This window comes from Aquila chrysaetos, chromosome 4 (genome assembly GCF_900496995.4).
Source record: "Aquila chrysaetos chrysaetos chromosome 4, bAquChr1.4, whole genome shotgun sequence".
Taxonomy (NCBI): domain Eukaryota; kingdom Metazoa; phylum Chordata; class Aves; order Accipitriformes; family Accipitridae; genus Aquila; species Aquila chrysaetos.
Window position 1 is genome coordinate 58572700 of NC_044007.1, and position 17655 is coordinate 58590354.

At 39.4% G+C, this 17655-nt stretch overlaps 1 protein-coding gene and 1 long non-coding RNA gene across 5 annotated transcripts in view; one reads left to right on the top strand and one right to left on the bottom strand.

Annotated features, from left to right (window-relative positions):
• Nucleotides 1–147: 147 nt before the first annotated feature.
• Nucleotides 148–1461, top strand: LOC115340779. The gene is made up of 2 exons (XR_003923172.1): nucleotides 148–522; nucleotides 1156–1461. It is a non-coding gene; the product is annotated as an uncharacterized LOC115340779 (long non-coding RNA).
• Nucleotides 1462–3555: 2094 nt separating this feature from the next.
• PTPN2 (protein tyrosine phosphatase non-receptor type 2) overlaps nucleotides 3556–17655 on the bottom strand; it is a 40294-nt gene continuing 26194 nt past the window's right edge. For 2 of the 4 annotated variants that reach the window (XM_030012783.2, XM_041123201.1), the window contains exons 6-10: nucleotides 16190–16399; nucleotides 14579–14737; nucleotides 10690–10880; nucleotides 8865–9068; nucleotides 3556–4357 (exon numbers count right to left, since the gene is read on the bottom strand). In XM_030012783.2, coding sequence (XP_029868643.1) covers nucleotides 4336–4357; nucleotides 8865–9068; nucleotides 10690–10880; nucleotides 14579–14737; nucleotides 16190–16399 — 786 coding nt within the window. In that variant the 3' untranslated portion in view covers nucleotides 3556–4335. Of the gene's footprint in view, nucleotides 4358–7947; nucleotides 9069–10689; nucleotides 10881–14578; nucleotides 14738–16189; nucleotides 16400–17655 lie in introns of those variants that run through there. The other 2 variants (XM_030012784.2, XM_041123200.1) reach the window with 2 other exon arrangements.

The window sequence follows — 17655 nt, forward strand, 5'->3', positions numbered from 1 at the left end:
TTTAACTTAGAAGTGCCATCATGTAGTTAACTAAGGGTGGCTTTCCTGCCCCCTTTCCCTTAAGGTAGTCTTTAACAGCTTCCTAACCTTTTCATCTAAATCTTGCAATAAACTTGTGAGAAAGACAGGCAGGGGAAGGTACAAAATTATACTAAGATTTCTTGGTCTTACCCTCTGCTCTTACTCATGGGAGTGACTGACCACATATCCATGGTGGTCATGAGCAGTTTTCCACTACCGGCATCTCTTTTCAGCTGTTAACAAAAAGTACGAGGCATGAAATCTAGTATTTGCAAGCAGTTAAAAGGCTTAAAGTTCTTATGATTTTATCACTTGGTGCTCTTCTAAATTCTCCACGCTCTCTATAAAGTTATGATGAACTCCATGCTCAGAATTGCATCAACCTTCTCATCCCCTGAGTTTGCCCGATGTCTGCATTACGTTGTAGTCTCTCCCTCTGGAGTGCACAGATCGGAACGAGCATGAGTTAATCTGCGGCATCCTCCAGCTAGGAGTTTGGAGGTATGGCAACATTACCTTTGTTGGTTGGACAGGTGGTCTTAACCAGCAAGATACTTACTGTTATCAGAGATTCACGGTTGTAAAAATGCTTCCGTAGCGCGCTCTCAAAATTAGGAAGGAGCAGTCCACAATCGGATCGCTATACTACAGAAAAGTCTGTTCTAAATCTTGGGTTATAAGCTACTTGCTGATAGTAAGGATGAAGCCTTGACCGCTCCAGACAGGCCACAAACTTTGTGGTTTATTTTTTTAACATATTATGAAAAACAATAGGCCCTGTGGCACAAAAAAAAGGTGAGATTCCCCAGAGTAGTGCTCGTTATTTGAAAAAATAAAAAAATCAGGATCTGAATTGGGGTATCTGCTATCTGATGTTGCAACTACAACTACTAAGCACTTAACCAAAACCCTCATGACAGAGGCTAGACTGCTGCTTTCACACATCATCTTTGCCACAATCGGAGACATTTTCAAAAACGACACAATTGCAAGGAGTTTCTTCGGAGTTTAAAAACTGATGAATAGAGCAAGTCGTGAGATAGAAACGTGTTTTGCAGACATAAATATATACTGACGCTATTCTTCAAGTGCTGTAAGCAAGAAAAAAGCAACAGAGCTTATTTTTTTCATCAGAAACTTAACATGGAACAGAATGCCAAGTACAAGAAAACGTTGGGAAGCGATAATGAGCTTTCAAAACTGGCAGCAATTCCTCTTGGGTTTCCTCTTCAAGTACAATACCAGTGCAGCTTGTGTTGCTAGCAGAAAAGGGCAGGAAGAGGATTCTGCGCAAGGTATGCTCAGGTGAGTCAGGGGGAAGATAAGCCTGTGCTGTTCCAAACTGAGGAAGCTGTGTTTGAACAGTAGTGCATTCAAACTGATCATCTCTTTATACTTTTATACTTGTGACCAGCAAGACATACCCTGGAGTGGAGGAGAGAAGACAGGGCTGAGCGTTTTTAAGCACTAAAGGATTCCCTGTAACTTTAAAAAAGTTACTATGAGGTGTATATGTAGCAAGAGGACAAATTAAGTATTGAAGGAATGAAGGATCAGACAAAAGCAATGAAGGGGGGGTCGTTTGCCTCACAATATTTTTCTTAAATGAGCCATAGATGCTAAGTACCTCCTCAAGAGGCCCAGCAGAGCAAAGCCTCAAGGAGAAGGAAAAAGGGGAGCACTTAGTACTGTGACCACTTTCTAAAAGAGAAAACCCTGAAGGCTTTCCTACTGCCTGTGGAAAAGGTACCGGTTCTGGCTCTTCCAGACCTTTCGGTCTTTATCAGGACAAGGAGGCGGCTTCTCCAGGTACCACTGCAGCGTGGGCAGCAGCTGCCCTTGGCTGCCCCTCGCTCCCGAGGGCAGGTACTGGTGCAGATCTGCTTCCCCCCAGCCTGCTGCTTCCACCGCCTGCCCGTGGGACACGCGAGTCTAACCGCTGCCCCCACCTTGCCTGCCTACCCTTCTGCATGCCAAAACCTTGCTGGAGAACAAGGCAGCAGTTCTGTCCTCCTGTTAAGATGACTAGCGAAAATAAAAGCAAGTACCCCTGTGACATTTCTCTTGACGACTGAAAGAAAAAAAGAAATGGCAGCCAGCAAATCACAGGTTTTTCATTTGAAAATCTACAAGTCTCTCCTTCTTCCAACCCCCTTTCTTTTAAGGCTGCAGTTAGACACTCAATTGTCCTTTCTCTCAGAAGGCAGCATCTCCCCTTCCTTCACTGTTTCGCATACATTTTTCCAGTAGTAGTAAAGAACTGTGGCCTTGTGTAGAAATAACAGAACCAGCCCACATGCCAGAAGTTCCTGGGCCAGTGAGCTAAGACTTCTGCTGTCACAAGGCAGCCCTCAATAAAAGCCAACAAAGCTCTGGTTTTGGAACTACTGTATATTTATCGCCTTTGCCTATTCATCAAGTTAGCCTGACATCAAATTTAGTCCAGCAGCTCAGTAGATGGAAACCACTTAAAAACCAAAAGCAATCAGCATTTTGTTTATAAGAGTCCACGGTGCGACAAGGGCCAAAGTACATTCAGCTCTCTACACCCCACAAGATAAACCAAATCAGTTGCATATTTGATAGTCATCTCTGATAGCAGCAGGTAAAATAATGAAGCATGTACACATTCCCTGTAGTCACACATCTTATGCTTACTCAAAAGTCACAGAGGACAAAAACAATGAAAACTTAAATCATAGCTGAAGGTAAAAGGCACGAGTGGCTGAAAGCCGTACCCAAAGATGTCCCCGGTGGCACAAACAGGCTCTGCTCCTGTATTCAACAGGGTTTATTGCCATAGTCTGGCAGACCTTGGTCTCTCATTATGAATGCTCCTGATCTCGCAGCTACATCAACGTGAAGGAAATGAAAGCTGAGTCAAGTTGTGATGTTGTTTTCTCCTCCAACATCGGCTAGGAACAATACTCATCATCTAAAGAAATTAAAATATTCAGACAAACCAGACTGGTGATTTAGAGGATTTCAAGATGGCATCAAGCACATATTTAGCTCAAATAATGGCATTAGGGGCTCCTCTGATTCACCTTCACCTTCAAGTTAAACACAACGCCGAATACGGTTGTTTTTGTGACTGAGCCTCCAAGCCAAGTTAAGATTTCCGGTTGCTACTTATTTTAGCAAAAATAGCGTTAAGTTGGCTTGGATCTCCCCCCTCTTCCATGCTTCGCTATCAGCAACAGTTACGATTTGTACAAAAACTTGTTACAAAAATATGCAAAGTACAAATTACATATAAAACCCCACCACATACTAGTCTAGACAGTCATATTAAATAGAGGGTTTTGGTGAATTAAGGTCTATCTGAAACTGTCAAGAGAACCTCATCGAGTGCAGAATTTTGATGGGCTCCGTTACAGAAGGTAGAGGGCTGGAAACCCTGCTAAGTCCATGAGAAGACCTCCTTCGAGTGGCATTCCATTTACCCCTTCCCAATCCAGCTGCTCAGACTGTGTCGGGGTGAACGCCGACAGGAGATGTGAGGTAAAATATTATACATACAACACGCCGTGATGACACAATCCAAAACCCGTTTAATTAAAGACACAGTTGCTGTTGTGTGCTGTCCACCTGGCCCTCAGCACCCACTCCCATCTCCCATCTTTTCTCCGTTTAAAGCATCAACAACAAAAGACATTCCCTTCACAAAGTGTCTCTAGACATTTTGTGCATATTTTGTAGCAAACATCAGAAGGATTACCAAACCAACTGGTCAGATTAATAAAATAATATTCTTAGTGGTGTATTACAAAAGAAATGTGCCAGAGTTCCTCCTAGCTCAAACTACAATACTTAGCATTAATGAAAATATTTGCATAAAGCACGTTCTACTCATTTTGCCATTTTCCAGTTAAGACAGTATATCAGTAAACCTTAAGGCGAAACACTTCTTTTTCCGCAAAACAAGCTCTTTAACAGTTTCTCCCTAACATAATGCGCACACAACAGAATATTGTCAATTTAAAAAAATATTTAATGCTGCCAAAAAGTATAAAAATACAATAAGAATGGCAGTACAAAACAAAATATTTCCTAATTTATTTCTTTTACATCTTTCTACATTAATACAGGCATTATAAAAAACACAAGATGGCAAATGATTTTGTTTTGCAAAGTAGCACGCTGCTGGTGGTCTTCGTCCCCTCGGTGCAGTTTACGCTGTAAACAGATAACTGAGGTCTTCTTGGTACTTAACAGACCTCACTTTTTGTTCCCGAAGAGGGGTTCATGTCTCGCTTTGCATGTCAATAATTTGCAGTTTATAGCTGCAGAATATTCACAAGTCTTGAAGGCTTAGGTGTCAGTCAGTCTCGGCCTGTGACATACAACGCAAAAGAAAGTCACCGATTCAGTACACAGTAGGGAGAAAAAAAAAAAAAAAAAAAAAAAAAGAAAAGAAAAGAACTAAGAACAGACAGCGGGTTTGCAACTCACTATAACCACCAAACAGCTTCTCATGCATTCCCTGTAGCAACTACCGACTACTGTTTGCCTGCAGCAAGCACCCTGGGAAAGCTGTTGCCTTTTCAGAAGGTATTTCCGTAATACAGTATAAGGCACATACGTGCTGGAGAGCTTCAAGTACAGGTCTAAGTCCAGCAAACCACTTACTCCTGCGTTTGACCACAAGCACTGCAGAAGTCCTCTTGGGCCTTAGCAGGACTATAGAAGGCTGCATCTCAGAACACTAACATCCCCTCTCATGGCTTTGTAGGCCAGTCCTGGCACAGCGGCATGGAAATCAGAGTTTCTAGGCAAAGGTTTTGCCTAGTGAGGAAGACATCCGAACACGGAACATTTTGTTCTGGGGCAAGGGAAGGCTCTACTCCAAGGAACACAGAAAAAGGCCTTGGTACTTAAAAGGTACTACTACAAGTAAACCACTTCCAAGATCTGCAAGCACTACACTGACTGATAAAGCAGCTTTCTTTGATCAGTTAAGACACTTCAAAAAAACTCCTCCAAGTATTTATCCTTCCAATTTCAATAAAGACTCAGACAGAGGTGCAATTTTGAACACATTTATTTTTTGTACAGAAAAATGAAAGACTGACCTAAAACTCTGGGGGAAAACAAAAAAGCCCAGGAAGACTCCTGTGTGTTACGTCAACTCTGCAAATCCCATCCTCTGACTTAAGCTGCTTGGCCATGCAGAAGACTTCCTCTTTTGTCATCATTAATTTACTTTCTTGTGCAGTCCTCAAGTGACTCAGGTTTAACTATAACGCCAAACAGCAAACTAAATAATTTGCTTAACATTTGTTAAACTTAAAGCTTGCCAGGCTGTTTAACTGCCTGCACAATCCAATCACACATACGGGCATACACATTTACACCTCTTCCCTTCTCAGTGGGATATAAACTGATGTCAGTAAACCATTTTACTCAAGGTTTAACAAAATAAGCTGTTTCACTTGCAACATCTTACTTCTGTAAAATAAATCTGTAACTTTCTTTCAAATCACTATTTCACACTGAATTCACTTATTTTACTTAATACACTTCAAGAAGAATACAGATGTACCATCACTCTAAGCAGGCTGTCCCTGCACCAAGAACATAAACAGAAAACCTAAAGGACTAAATCCAAGTTTGCAAACCCCTTGCAATGGAGGTCCAAATGTTTGCTAGCAATTCTTTTTTTTTTGTAAAAACATGCATGATTTGTACACAAGTGTTCACCTGAGAGTCACACATTTAACAAAATTCAGAGAAGCCCACTATTTTGAGTGATATATTTCCAGGACAGCGGGGAAAACCCAACACAGTAACACTTTCAATCAAGTGCAACAGCATTTTAGAAGCAGCACAGGACCAGCCAGCAGCTTGCCAGAAACTGGGGAGGGGGGGAGGGAAGCTGGAGAGGGGTCAGAAGGCACACCCTTCATTTTCACTCTTTCTTTAAGCATTTCCTATGGTACAGGTCACTGGGATCAAGAGTTCTTCATTTTGGCCCCTATTTGTTCTTATTTAACATCCAAGTTGTGCAACACTGCTGCAAGTTTAAATCCCACAGAATAACCAAGTGTCACAAGGGCTCAGTTTGCAGTAAGGAGAACAAGCCTCCCCCAGATTTTGGTTTTTAAGGATTACTGACGGACCAGAAAGAAGAGTTTTATCCTAATTATCTCCTGGGACGTACCAAGAGATCTAATATTTCCCTTCCTATTCTCATACTGTCACGGTCAATTTGCTGTACAAAATAGTTTTGTCCAAGACTTGTATTGGTTCGTGGTCCTTAAATTATTAACAGTTAAGGCTCTCAAGACACTTCCAATCATAGAACCAAACCAGATTTTTTACAGATCAACTGTTGAAAGTGAAAGTCCTGCTTTATTGCATCAAAAAGGTAACAGAGTGTGAGGTGATGCAAGATGGCCCCCTCCCGCCCTGTCCCAGCCAGAAAAGAGGAATGCCTGCTCAGGATCAAGAAAACAAAAGAGCCAGCATTTAGAAGATGGAAGCAGGAAAAAATCCAAGTGACAGCTTGACAAGACACAGTTAGAGCTCTGTGTCTGTAGGATACTGGTGGCCCAGGAAATCTTTCTCATGCAAACAGAAAGGCGACAAATGACAGTGTGATTTCAGTCAAGGTTTTGCCTGCACTTTTTCCTTAGCTGCTTTTAAGTATTCAGAATAAAATCTGGAGTATTTATGTTACAAAAGCATCTAATTACATTCCATGTTTTTTTTCCATAACCAAAATGACTTTTATAAGGCACATACATTTACACCTACTATCAGTTATAGGTGATGCTGAAAAACCTGTCTTCTCAATTTAAAGAAAAAAGAGAATCTTTTGCCAAGCCTCTTGTTGGCTAAGAGTTACTGTGGTTGTAAAAATTGTGACATGTCTTAAAATACATAAGCTGCCTGCCTATACTGTGTCACAGCCATCAGTAAATTAGAGCTGTACAGTCGGTCAGTAATGCCGCAGGACAAACTGTCTCGTTTTACTGATGCACAACTTCCCAAATTCAGAACTGTGTGAAACTACACTTGTTTTCCATATCCGGACCCTTAAGCATTTGTTTACTATATAAACAGCGTAGTCCAAAACAGCATTAGCTATTGTGAAATGAGAATTTCAAAGAGTAAACTCAACTCAGCTTTGCGTGGTAAACATCAGACTATTTGTGACCCATGCCTACCTAGTATGTTACTACTAAGCTTGAACATACTGGAAACCTTTCAAGTTAATTCCTTTGGATAAGGAGCAAAGTCATTGTCTAGCTCTTTTAGTATTTTTCAGTAGTAAATCCAAGAAACGCTTGACAAAAAGATGGGGGGGGGGGGGGGGGGGGGGGGGGGTGCGCGCAGAAAGAATCCCCCCAAACCCCATACCCAACAGAAAACAACCAAGCTAGGAAAATGGAGGAAGAAAACACAACTTCTCTGAAGTTGGCCAGCAAGGCAATGCTTGAATAAATAACATCCAGGTTTCAAAGTGCAGTCCAATACTACATATTATTAGGTCTCAACCTGAATGACAGCAAGCTACATACAGCCACATATGATCTCTGTATTCAAACGACAGAAAGGGATTTGTGTTGAATTACTATTTAGAAAGTGTTATCGCCCAACTAGTGGAAAGGGAGTGCTGAATAATTTTAAAGTGACTGTAGCCTAGGAATTCCTCAAATACTAGTCATTAGGTATTTTAAGTCATGCCTCTCTAATACAGTGCTGGGGAACCTGAAAAGCAGTTCTGGGCTTTGCGAAGTTATGGAAGTGGCTCATGCAGCTGAACATACTGGGTACAGGAGAACACTACCAACATTTGTTTTCTATTACAACCACCTTTGGAAGTCCAGCTACAGTTTCCTTTGATGTGCTTTCTACACCTATTACTGATGAATGAATTTTATTCTTTCTAGCAATTAGAATCTATAGACACACAAAACATTACGTTTCACATTTAATGGAATGTCAGAACTTTAACAATGTTGGCCTTCAAACAGTAGTTGAAGTTTGAATACATTAATCAACTTAACAGTATGCTTTTCAGTGGGGGCTAAGTTCTCAAAAGCCTTATAAAAAAAAAAAATCAAATTTCCAAGCCTTACTTAAATAATGAAAACTACAAAAAAATAAATAAGGAATGCAAATTAACAGAGTAGAAATTGGTAAGTGCTTCTTCAGACCCCTAGCTGCTCATATCATAAAGTGGAGAGTCAAAATATGGGGAATGGTTGCACTATCATTGTCATGCACAAATTATAATTACATTTAGTTTCAAAATCAAATTCTTTTTGGTCAGAAATTTGTACAAACTGAGCTTTTAAAAGTACAGTGAACTACAAAAAGATTAAATATGCAATTATAAAATATATTTATCCTAGGTCATAAGAATATAAAATGTTTATGTTCATGTCACTAGTACATTACACATTACACACATTTAAGGATAACTTCTTTGCATTAATAATGTAAATGATACAACACTGTTTATTGCTTATGTCAGGCATGTAAATTTAAATCCAGACAGCCTTCAGTAGCTAAACCTCTGTGGTTCAGGGTTTGCTTAGGATCTGGTAGAACACCATTTTAAAAAGTATATAAACAGTTGGAGCAAGTTTGTACCTGCTCATAGAAACAAAAACCATCAACTTTGCTGGGGGGCAGCAGTTCACTTTTGTAAGTACCTGCAGTGGAAAGTCCTGAGATGTTGACATAGGATCAAGTTTACATCACTTCTCTATTGTATGTAACGGTCTGTACCCATTCCAGGTGTAGGGAGTTTACTGCTTTAAGTCACACCCCTAGTCATTAACTTGCAGCAAAATTAGCTGCTGGAGCAGACAGGCTTACTCTTTACTTACAAGGAATGTTCTTGAAAATACACTTTCCAGCAAGAATAAGCGCCAACTAAAATCAGTGTGCCAAACCCAATCTTAGTGAGAATAGGTTTCCAGTATAACCACCTTTTTCTTTTTCTTTCAGTCTCATTTAGCTTCTGCTTCATCTGCTGCAGCTTCTGTGCTGTGTTAGCTTTTCTATCCTCTCGCAGTCGTTTTCGGACAGTACTTAAATAAAAAAAAAAAAAAAAGGGACATCTTAAATTGTAGAACAGGAAAAAAGGCCATTAAAATATTAAAACAAACCTCTTCCCAACACACTCCCAATAGTTAACCCACCAGTAGTATTGGCAGCAGTACATAAAACCTAAACCAAGCAATCTTTATTCTGTTTTAACAACCTTGATGTGGACAGTTTCAGGTCAGTGAAGCCCCATGAAGTAAGTAAATGACGTATGTAAAGATGTAAGTGGTGCTCAGCCTACGTGTTCAACAGGGAACAGAATGAACTTAATTATCCGAGCTTAGTCTTTCACCCCCGCCAGTGCCCCACTTGGTGGCAGATATTTTTTGCACGGAAGCTGCTTTTATATGCAATGTCAGGTACCATGTGCAAACATTCACAGTATTTAAGTGCGTGCCTCCACTGCAGAGTTCACGCTAGCCTCACTGGTATATGGATCCTAACCTACTCACGTCTGCATGCAGATTAATGCTGCTCATCTTAGGCTGTAAACCAAATCTTGATCAAAGACACAGGCTTAAAATCAGTTGTGTGTTGTTACACTATCTGGGCCACCTTGTAATTCTTGTCTCCAAGAGTATCCTCACAATCTCTAAGAAAGCGTAACTCTGACACAGAAAACCACTTTGGTTGTCCAAGCCGTAGCACACAAACACCACACTCGCACCCATGCCCCCGTCCTGCTTGTGACAAGCTCCTTCAAACATCTACAGAACCACTGTCATTCTCCCTCAAAACACTCATAAAGACATGGAAAGATACACTCGTCGGGGCATTCAGCACAACATCTGTTATTTCAGAATGTCAGTCTGTCTACACTGAACCGCTGCATCTCATCTCAGACTGCAGCCCTTCGGGACAGACATGCCTCCTCCTCTGCACTACACGGCCCCCAGTCCGGTGTCTGGGTCTCTGGCTATGGATCCACGTTTTGCTGCCCTCAGGGCAGGACAATGGAGGGGGGGGAAGCAGGCCAGAGTGACACAGCGCCTCAAGGAGCAGCAGTTCGGATGGTAATTCCCAACACAGCAGCTCACAGCTGAGGCATTAGTACTCATGAGGCAGACAAACTTGACAGAGAAAGACAAATTCACATGATGCGGCTAAAGCACAGAAATCTATTCACAGTGGTAGATTTAACAGGAGCGGAGGGTAACACATGGCTTCAATGACACGATTTCAATCACCATACAGAAAGTGGTAGATGATAAAGACTTTGTATTTCTGAGGTATCATATATTTTTCCAAACAGAAGTTAGCATTCTATTTAAAAATCATTATCGAATTACATTGGGCACTTTTAGGACCTAGTTCACACTGCCCAATAGAGTTCACAGACAGCCTGTAGGAAAATGCTTTCAAGCATGACATTTAGCTGCTTCAATTAGAGACATTTGTTTTTCTTCTCTTGACCTTTAAACAATAAAACTTAGTCACAAGGAATAATTGAAGTTGTATTTTTGAAATAATTAAATAAGACTGTCAAATACCACCTGTCCTTTTCCTCTACTGAAGAAAGATATTGAAGTTTTCTTATGATAAGCATACATTCACCCTCTTAAGAGAGTGTATCTGCCTTCTAAATTGTTTCTTCATCTTGCCTACCTTTCAATGTTTCCATCTGTGATGTCTTGAACTTTATTGGACAGGTCAGTATTAATTTTCTCCATTTGATCTTTGTTCTCCAGGCCTATGCTGTTCCCATTGTACTTCTCTGTGGTTACTTTGTTTGGGTGCGGAGGAGACTGCTCAGAACTTGGTGCTTGGTCCTCCTTAGAAAGCTCCTTCCACCGTTTCTGCAAACAAGGAGAACATATTTCAAACACTCCCCTAACACTGAAGGCCCTCTTTGCCCAAGATGTCTTCCAACAAAAGAGTCACAGAAGTAGATTAAATTAACTACTAGAAAAAAAAAAAAAATTGCTCTATGAAGAAATAAGGTTAGATGAAGATCCGTCCTTTCCAACAATGATCCCTTTTTATATTTCTCCAGGATGATGCTACTGTGAAGGTATGAGGCCACTAACTTTGGGGTTTGTACTGTCCACAGTAGCTCTACAATGAGGAAGGAACTTGTCTTGTGAAGACCTTCATTGTCCAGCAGCTTCCATCTCTCTCTACTCTCTACAGGCCTATGCTGCGCTGTTACCTTTCATGGCTCCAAAACACAGTAGGACCTTGCGTGCAAGAACTGCCTAAGAAGAGAGAACTGGAAAAATTTGCAACACCAATGAAAAAAATCTAGGGTTATTTATGCCAAAGTCATGGCCTACTATTTCACCTAGTGGTCCATTAGCCCAGAGATCTACTGCTATCATAAAACAGATATTCACCTTGTTTTGAGAAGGAATCTGAAATTAGATGGAAGGAATAAAAAAAAAAAATAAAAAAATAAAATAAAAGGTCAGAAGTAAAACTGGTTTGCTAGATCTCTGTCCTTAATGATCAATAGTCTGAAGGATTTCTAGACTAGAAAGGTAGAAGGAAACTAGAAAGGTAACAAGGAGGAAAAGAACCGCCCCTAAAAAAAACAATCAGTTCTTTCCTCACACAGATCAGCCACCCTGTAAAGATACAGAATACCTTCGGGGAAAAAAAATCAGCTACTTTTAAATGTCTATGATAAGGAAGATGAACTGAAAATTGACTTTCACAAAACAAGTGTTAGATTCTCGTCTGTGGAATGAATTCAAGACTGCCGGTCCAAACTAAATATCAAACTTGGAAAGTGATGTCAAAAAAACCCAGCTACTTATAGATGAACTGCTGGCAGAATGAGCTTTAACAACGAACCAACTCCTCCATTGCAGAGGAGCTTCCACTATAGATCTCTAATTCACAAAGGGAGTCTTCATGCACAAGACACTTCACTGTCAGAGGTTTTCTTTATTTTGTCTTAAACAAACAAACAAAACCCCAAAAAGAAACAGCCACTAACAAATGGAAATCCATTTAGCAGCTCCCTCTTATTGTCATGGAAAAAGGCCTTTTGGAAGACATAGTTGCGTCCCTAAGAGAGTTGCTGGCTAAGATGAATACTGATTCCATCTGGAGTGATAAGCCACACAGGAAGAACTGAAACCAGAGACAATTTTACTACTCTTGTCAAACAGAAGGAATTTCCTACCAAGAATTCTATTTTAAACATGTAATAACAACAGATCAAATGGCTGGTAGTTTTAAGTTTAAATATCTGACAAGACTACGTGAATGGCAGGACTGGTAAAATAACACACAGCTTGGAGCAGACAGACACGGAGGATTGTGTTGCTAAATCACCTTTGCCATTTTATGACAGTACCTGCAACTTTACAAAAAGAACGACAAAAGCATATCTCGGGAACTGAAGTACTATACTGCATCTTGTGAAATTATGGCTGGAAGAAACGAAGAAGTGATGAAATGCGATTTAAGATTACAATTGTCCTTAAAATTATAACCAAAATGCCTGTGCAGGGGAGCTACTGTGCTGCCTGTACTGCCTCTTGGAATGAAGGGACACAACGGAAAGGCATGTTAAGATGTTCAGTTGACATAATCAGGTGAATGTCAGATACAGTTTTTGGATTCACAAGTTTCAGTACAAAACTATAACATTCTTGTTCTCTGTCTGCAAAGCACATCTACGGATCTAAGGAATTCAACCTTCTTTGTCCTTTCAAAGCCACAAATTTGTTTTCCAGAGACCACTCATTTCAACAGATTTTTCTGAAAGAGTGATGATAAGTTATTCTACTATGTTGTTGAAGCAATATTAACTTATCTTTATTACAAAGGAATTTTATAGAAATGAATACTTCAATCTTGTTCCACCTCAGCCATTTTATATAGTGCAGTGCTGTAGTATAATTGGAAGCAAGTAATTGTTTCAGCTACAGCACCATGCAGTGGCACACCAACCACACACCTCTGCAGGCCTTCAGGGCAACCTCGGTGAGTGCCTGATCCTTCCTTTTAGTCATGGGTGGAAATCCTACTGGTGCTGAATGAGGGGAAGAGACTCCTCTCCCCCCACACAGGCACTGCAGTTGCAGCCACTAGCAGTAAGCAAGTAAAGGTTTTCAAGTATACGTTGTGTTTGTCTGCAGAGTTTACTGACTTCCGAAATCCGTGGAGACGTCAGAGGTGAACATTTGGTTAATGTTATATTAGAGAAGCGTTCAATGACTTCATGACCTCCAGTTGCTAGCAGAGAGAAGTAAACCTGTACTCTCACGCCCTGGACAGTACAACTGTTCCATATGCGGGAAAAAAACATGATCTAGCTGACCTTGAAAGGAGAAATACTCCTATTAAGTACTGCCAATTGATTTTCTGCACATGACCCTAAGGCCGTAAGAGAAAAGCACCAGGACAGCTGCCTGCACTGCAGAAAACACTGGTTTAAGAAAGATCATCTGAACTATCATAACAAGAAAAAGAAAAAAAGAACAAATGAGACGTGTGCCTTCATAGGCATTCTCTTAGTATGAAGAAATAACACACTTGAACCTGACAAGCAATATTCTGAGTTGACAATGCTTCCTTCTATACAGAAACAAGAAATCCTGTGATCTAGATGGGTAAGTGCAGGAACCAGAGCTGCTCACAGTTTGGAGCACAGCTTTTTAAAAAACAAAGCACAAAAATTATTAGAAAGAATACCATCATACCACCAGAAACAGATTCCAGAAAATAAAGAGGCTAAATTGCTGTTAGTGTTATGATGAATCATGCAGTCTTCTAAGCATGTGGCACAGGTGTCAGACTAGCAGCACACTACCTAGGTGTCGATTAGTAATTGTGCAAAATTATTTCTTTATTTACATAGCAAGTCAAGAAACATTTGTCAAAGAGAAAAATCTGACAACTACCAGAACCACAGAAAAGAGGAAATGTGTTTTAGCTTATCTGCTTCATTCACAATTTTAAGAAATCAACAAAATAAAAAAGCCCTAGCATATGAAAGCAGAATTAAGTCTGTTTCGCAGCCTCTCCTCCCAGTCCTCCCTCCCACCTAGCCCAAGCCATTCAAAATAGCTGTAGCTACTCTTACATCTGAAAGCCGCACTAATAGTGAGATTTGGTAACCTGTTTGCCCCAAAACTCATTATATTTGGCTAGATTCTACTAACTGTAACACATGACTGTCAGGAAAATACATAGCAAAGTTCAAGAAATCATAAAAAGATCCTTACTATCTTTTCAAAGTGATACTGGGCATGACTTTTGCTTTTCAGTATTGAAGATATAGATTTAACTTTTTTTTTTTTAAACATTTGTACAGTCAAGTTATTTTTATATTTTATCTAAGAGGGGACAAATACATAGGATTAGAAGTTTAGCTGATAGAAGGCGCTGATCAGGTACCCTCTAACACCTTCTAGGCATCTACTGAAAACAGCAAATTATTTAAATCCCACAAAGTTACATGTTTTAATACAGTTCGGAGCTCATTTTTAAATACTGTTAGCAGTCTACTGTTTATGTTTAAATACATGAGCTAAACATTTACCTGTATAGTTGAATCCCCCATTATAAATTTTGCTCCTTCTATTACAGCCATATATGAAAATCTTAGTTGATCAGGAGTCTGAATAAGTCCCATTCGATATTTTCTCATATCCAGTAATACCTTCTTAATATCTACAGAAAATGGGTCTTTTTTTTCCATCTGTAAAGAAAGTTACATCAAAAGTTACATCATTGCTATTGATAGAAAGACAACATAGAAAAAATAACTATAAGTAAAAATAAGTCAAAATTAAATCTAAAAATTAATTTCTTCATACTATGTTTCTATTACTTATATATGAAATTAACATCTCAAATGATTTCTAAATTGTTTTTACAGGAAAAAAGCAAACCATCTAATGAAAGCTTACTATGAACAAATCAATGATCATGTATTAACCAAATAAATCAGTATCCTAATACCAAGTCTTAAAATTAAGAAACTTAGATATGCTTGATTTTATTCAGGCATGTATTTGTACTTTGAAATAGGACTGTGAGAATCAGAACCGTAAAGCAGTATTTCCCACTGCTCCTGAATGGAAGAGCAATTCGGAATGACTGAATATGGCAGAAGTTTCCTTATTTAAAGCAGAACCCCTAATCCAAGCAATGCACACACTTGTCCCCACACTACATTCACGGGGTGTTTTTAACCACATATCTGCATTTCTTGCAACGTTCATTTTGATTCTTCCAGTATTAAAGTATACTTCCATCAAAATATACACCAATGTTTTCCAAAATGCAGAAAAAAAAGAAAAACTGAAGAAAATATTAAAAATAAGTTGAGAGGACCTAACCAAACCAGAAGACGAGTGTCTTACAATTTAAATGAAATCCTATTTCACCTAACCCTGTGCTGTATTTCTATACAAAGCACAGCCAAAGAGAAAAAGTCTGTGTCTGGACTTTAAAATCCAACAAAAATTTAAAGAGATTTTAAATACTATTTAACATTTAAAGTTCGCTCAAGTCACGAGCAATTATAGATGATGCAGTTCACTGAGTACAGAAAAAAAATCTACTCATTCCTGTGGCACTGCAACTGGCTACCAAGCCCCACCTCCCTGAGAGCTACACAGCTAGGGAAATTCTGCACCATCTTCCATTACACACAGCAGGAGATCCAGGCACATGCCCAAGTTCTCGTCCTAGTTCAGATACCAATTTTCTGCAACCTTAAGAAAAGGGGCCTGTCAGACCCGCAAGATATGCCATGTTTAGAGAAAGACTTATATATTCAGTTGTCTCAATATATATTCACAAGCCTAACTTTAAGCTCACATTTTAAAAAACCCAACAACTCAACCTCTTCTAAGCATATCTTATATAAAAGGAAAAGAATGCTTACTATTTACTTTCCAGGAAGCTTTGAAAATGTGTAATGTACTTCAAGATGGATTTGTAAATGTGTTTCAAGAGCTGTGTTTTTAAACCGTCAAAATACATGAAGGAAAAAAAAAAGTATGATGTCTTAATTAAAGTTTTCACTGGCATGTCATTAACTTAAATGCTTTTAAAGCCTTCTGACCAACAAGCCCATATTGGGAAGGGAGGCAGGGCGTCAGGAGAAGGAAAGGGGTGACAGAGAAAACAACCAAACACTTACCAGAACAAGACAAGTGTCTACTAATGAAAACGTGCCGGAACGTCCTATCCCTGCACTGCAGTGAATGACTGCAGGTCCGTGTTCAGGACTTAGTGAACCAGACTCTCTGACTTTAAACAGGAAGTTCAGGAATGAAGCTGGGGATTCAGGAACTCCAAAGTCTGGCCATGTAGTATAATGAAAATGGAAGATCATCCTGGACTCACCACTCTAGAAGTGAAAACAAATAAACAATACAACTAGAAAGTATTCTACTTTTCTTTAGTTAGCACACATTTCCCCAATCTAAATCAATAGCTATTTCTTACTTTAAACCTCCCATTTAGACAAACAATCCAATAACTTGCTTCAAATTGGGTGACAACCAACAGTGCAACGTGAAGCAGGTTTTCATCCCTGTTGGTAATTTTCCCCTTTGCAATTATTACCACACACCTTTTTTTTTTTTATTATTCTCAAACTTCCAATACTGTATTTGGTTTGCTTTACTACTTGCTCCCAAATATTCTTCTTTTTCTACCATTAATGCAGCTTAATGGCTGACAGCAGCTACTAGACTGCTAGCATTAATACCACCGAAAAAACCCACCCGTCAGCATTTTAAACACTCTCCGCTCTTGCTTAGAGCAAATTTTAGTATCAAGAGGTATTAGCATCTCCTTTATACGAACCACACTACTGAGAGGAGCAGGAAGATTTATGGGAAAGGCCTATAAGAACCCATACAGCAGGATGTCTAGTAAGACTTCTGCTGGACATATTCATTCTTTGTAAGTAAGAAACAAGGATTCTAAAACCATGCAGTTCTTTTAGAACCATGCAGCTCCTCTCCTAACATGACCAACTAACTGCAAGTATTGAAATGACAGCAAGAGAGCATGTATATATCTGAAAAGCTCTGATGACAAATTTGGATCGTATTTTTATGGAACTCACTTCAGACCTGCTGTTAAATGCTACTCCTTGCACAGTGATTTTGAGACAACTCGATCACTGATGTAAGCTCAGGAATTTTAGAAAGGTTCAGTTATTTTTATCCTCCCTCCATTTCATCTTAGTTTCCACAGAGACTGTAAACCTACAGAAACCTCCACAAAGTCAGAACACAAGAAGGTATTTTAAATATCAATGTATATCAGAAAAGCTATTTTTCTTTTTCAGCAACAGTAAAGTATAGCTATGAAATTCAAATAAATTCTACTGTTCTTCATCTGCTCAGTCTGTTTCAACTTCTTATGAGGGTAAACTTACAAAACTCCTTTGTGAAACTAAAATAATCCAGTTCATGGTTACCACAGTAACAGAAGTACCCTCCCATTTTGTCTTTTGCCTTCAACACCTGATACTGCAAGAATGTCAATACTTTCACAGAAAACAGTGGATATTAACATGACTCAAGTCACTCTCAAATGCACAGTTATCTTCCAGGAATATTTTGTCTTTTGCCTAAAGGCTCAACAAGGACA